The 1,773-nt window shown below is 49.6% G+C and overlaps 1 protein-coding gene across 2 annotated transcripts in view; it reads right to left on the reverse strand.

Annotated features, from left to right (window-relative positions):
* The window catches only part of ELMOD3 (ELMO domain containing 3), a 36,574-nt gene that overhangs the window by 16,250 nt on the left and 18,551 nt on the right, over window positions 1-1,773 (reverse strand). For both annotated transcript variants that reach the window (XM_023518772.1, XM_003799214.3), the window contains exon 9: window positions 330-460. In XM_023518772.1, the coding sequence (XP_023374540.1) occupies window positions 330-460 (131 nt within the window). The remainder of the gene's footprint in view (window positions 1-329; window positions 461-1,773) is intronic.

Raw genomic sequence — 1,773 nt, forward strand, 5'->3', positions numbered from 1 at the left:
GGAGACTCGCTTGAGCCCAGGAGTTGGAGGTTGCTGTGAGCGTGAGGCCATGGCACTCTACCCAGGGGGATAGCTTGAGGCTCCGTCTCAAAAAAAAAAAAAACAAAAAAACCCAAGGCTCTGAGATGTTAAGGAACTTGCTTGAGACACACAACTCAGGAGTGGTGCAGCTCAGACTCTAACACAGGCCAGACTGACCAGCCAGCCAATCCCTGGTTTGCTTCAACTATCCTAAGAGCCCTTATCACGAGAGAGATTTATCTGTGTGGCCCTCCTGGTGGCACAGGTCCTAACTCCCCAGACCTCTCTGTTTCTCACCAAAGCCCCACCTGGATATGGTGGCGAGACAAGCGTAAAATCTCCTGTGCCATCATCAAGGTCTTTGAGTCCATCACCAGGTAGAGCAGATGCAGGAGGGCAAGGAAGCCTGCTCCTCTCAGGTCTGTGGCTGGATTTGCTCCTGTAACAGAAAGGAAACAGGGTGTGACAGTGAGCCATGCTTAAGAAAATCCCTGCTCCCCCTGAGCTTCAAGTGCTCAATGTGGGCAGCCACCCTGACACTGGCCCTTCCCCAGAGCCAGAGGAGCATGACAAGTGCAGGTCTGCTTCCTGCCACACTGCTGGGAGTGGCTCTAACGTGCTGACCAGAGGCTATGAGACCAAACAGGTGGGGACTCTGGGGCCAGGGGGCAGGGCTTTCCCTCCAGGTTTCTTAAAACCTGCAGGTTTTTGTTGCTGTGACCCTTGATAGTCATTTCTGCACACAACAACCAGAGTGATCTTTCACCAAAAAAGGCTGCACTTCTGGTTCTGGGACAAGATGAAGTAATGTACCTCTCCCCATTTCTCCCACTATTCACAGCTAAAAGCTCTGAACAGTATTATATAAAACACATATAAGAGAACTCTGGGCTCAGTGCCCGTAGCCCAGTGGTTACAGCGCTAGCCACATATACCAAGGGTGGAGGGTCTAAATCTGGTCTGGGCCTGCTAAACAACAATGACAACTGCAACAAAAAATAGCCAGGTGTTACAGCAGGCACCTGTAGTCCCAGCTATTCGGGAGGTTGAGGCAAGAGAATTGCTTAAGTCCAAGAGTTGGAGGGTTGCTCTGAGCTGTGATGCAAAGGCACTCTACTGAGGGTAACACAGTGAGACTCTGTCTCAAAAAAAGAACTCTGGGCTGGGTGCAGTGGCTCATGCCTATAATGCTAGCACTCTGGGAAGCCAAGGTGGGTGGATTGCCTAAGTTCAGGAATTTGAGACCAGAATGAGCAAGGGCAAAACCCTGTCTGTACTAAAAGTAGAAAGACTGGCCAGGGGGGTGGAGGGTCACAGTGTATAACACACCTTTTGGGGCAGGACACAATTATAAGAGGGACTTTACCTAATAAATGCACTGTAACCTGGTTCTTTGTACCCTCGATGAATCCCCAACAATTAAAAAAAGAAAAATTGGCCAGGTGCTATAGTGGTTGTCTGTAATCCCAGCTACTCAGGAGGCTAAGGCAAGAGGATTGCTTGAGTCCAGGAGTTTGCTGTGAACTATGATGATACCACGGCACTCTACCCAGGGTAACAGAGTGAGAGTCTATCTGCCTCAAAAACTTTTTTTATTTTTATTTTTTTGCAGTTTTTGGCCAGCACTGGGTTTGAACCCGCCACCTCCAGCATATGGGGCTGGCGCCCTACTCCTTTGAGCCACAGGTGCCACCCTCTCTCGAAAACTGTTTTTTTAAAAAAAGAAGACTTGGCTCAGCGCCTGTGGCTCAA

This window comes from Otolemur garnettii, unplaced genomic scaffold, assembly GCF_000181295.1.
Source record: "Otolemur garnettii isolate 467f Iridium unplaced genomic scaffold, OtoGar3 scaffold00147, whole genome shotgun sequence".
Taxonomy (NCBI): Eukaryota; Metazoa; Chordata; class Mammalia; order Primates; family Galagidae; genus Otolemur; species Otolemur garnettii.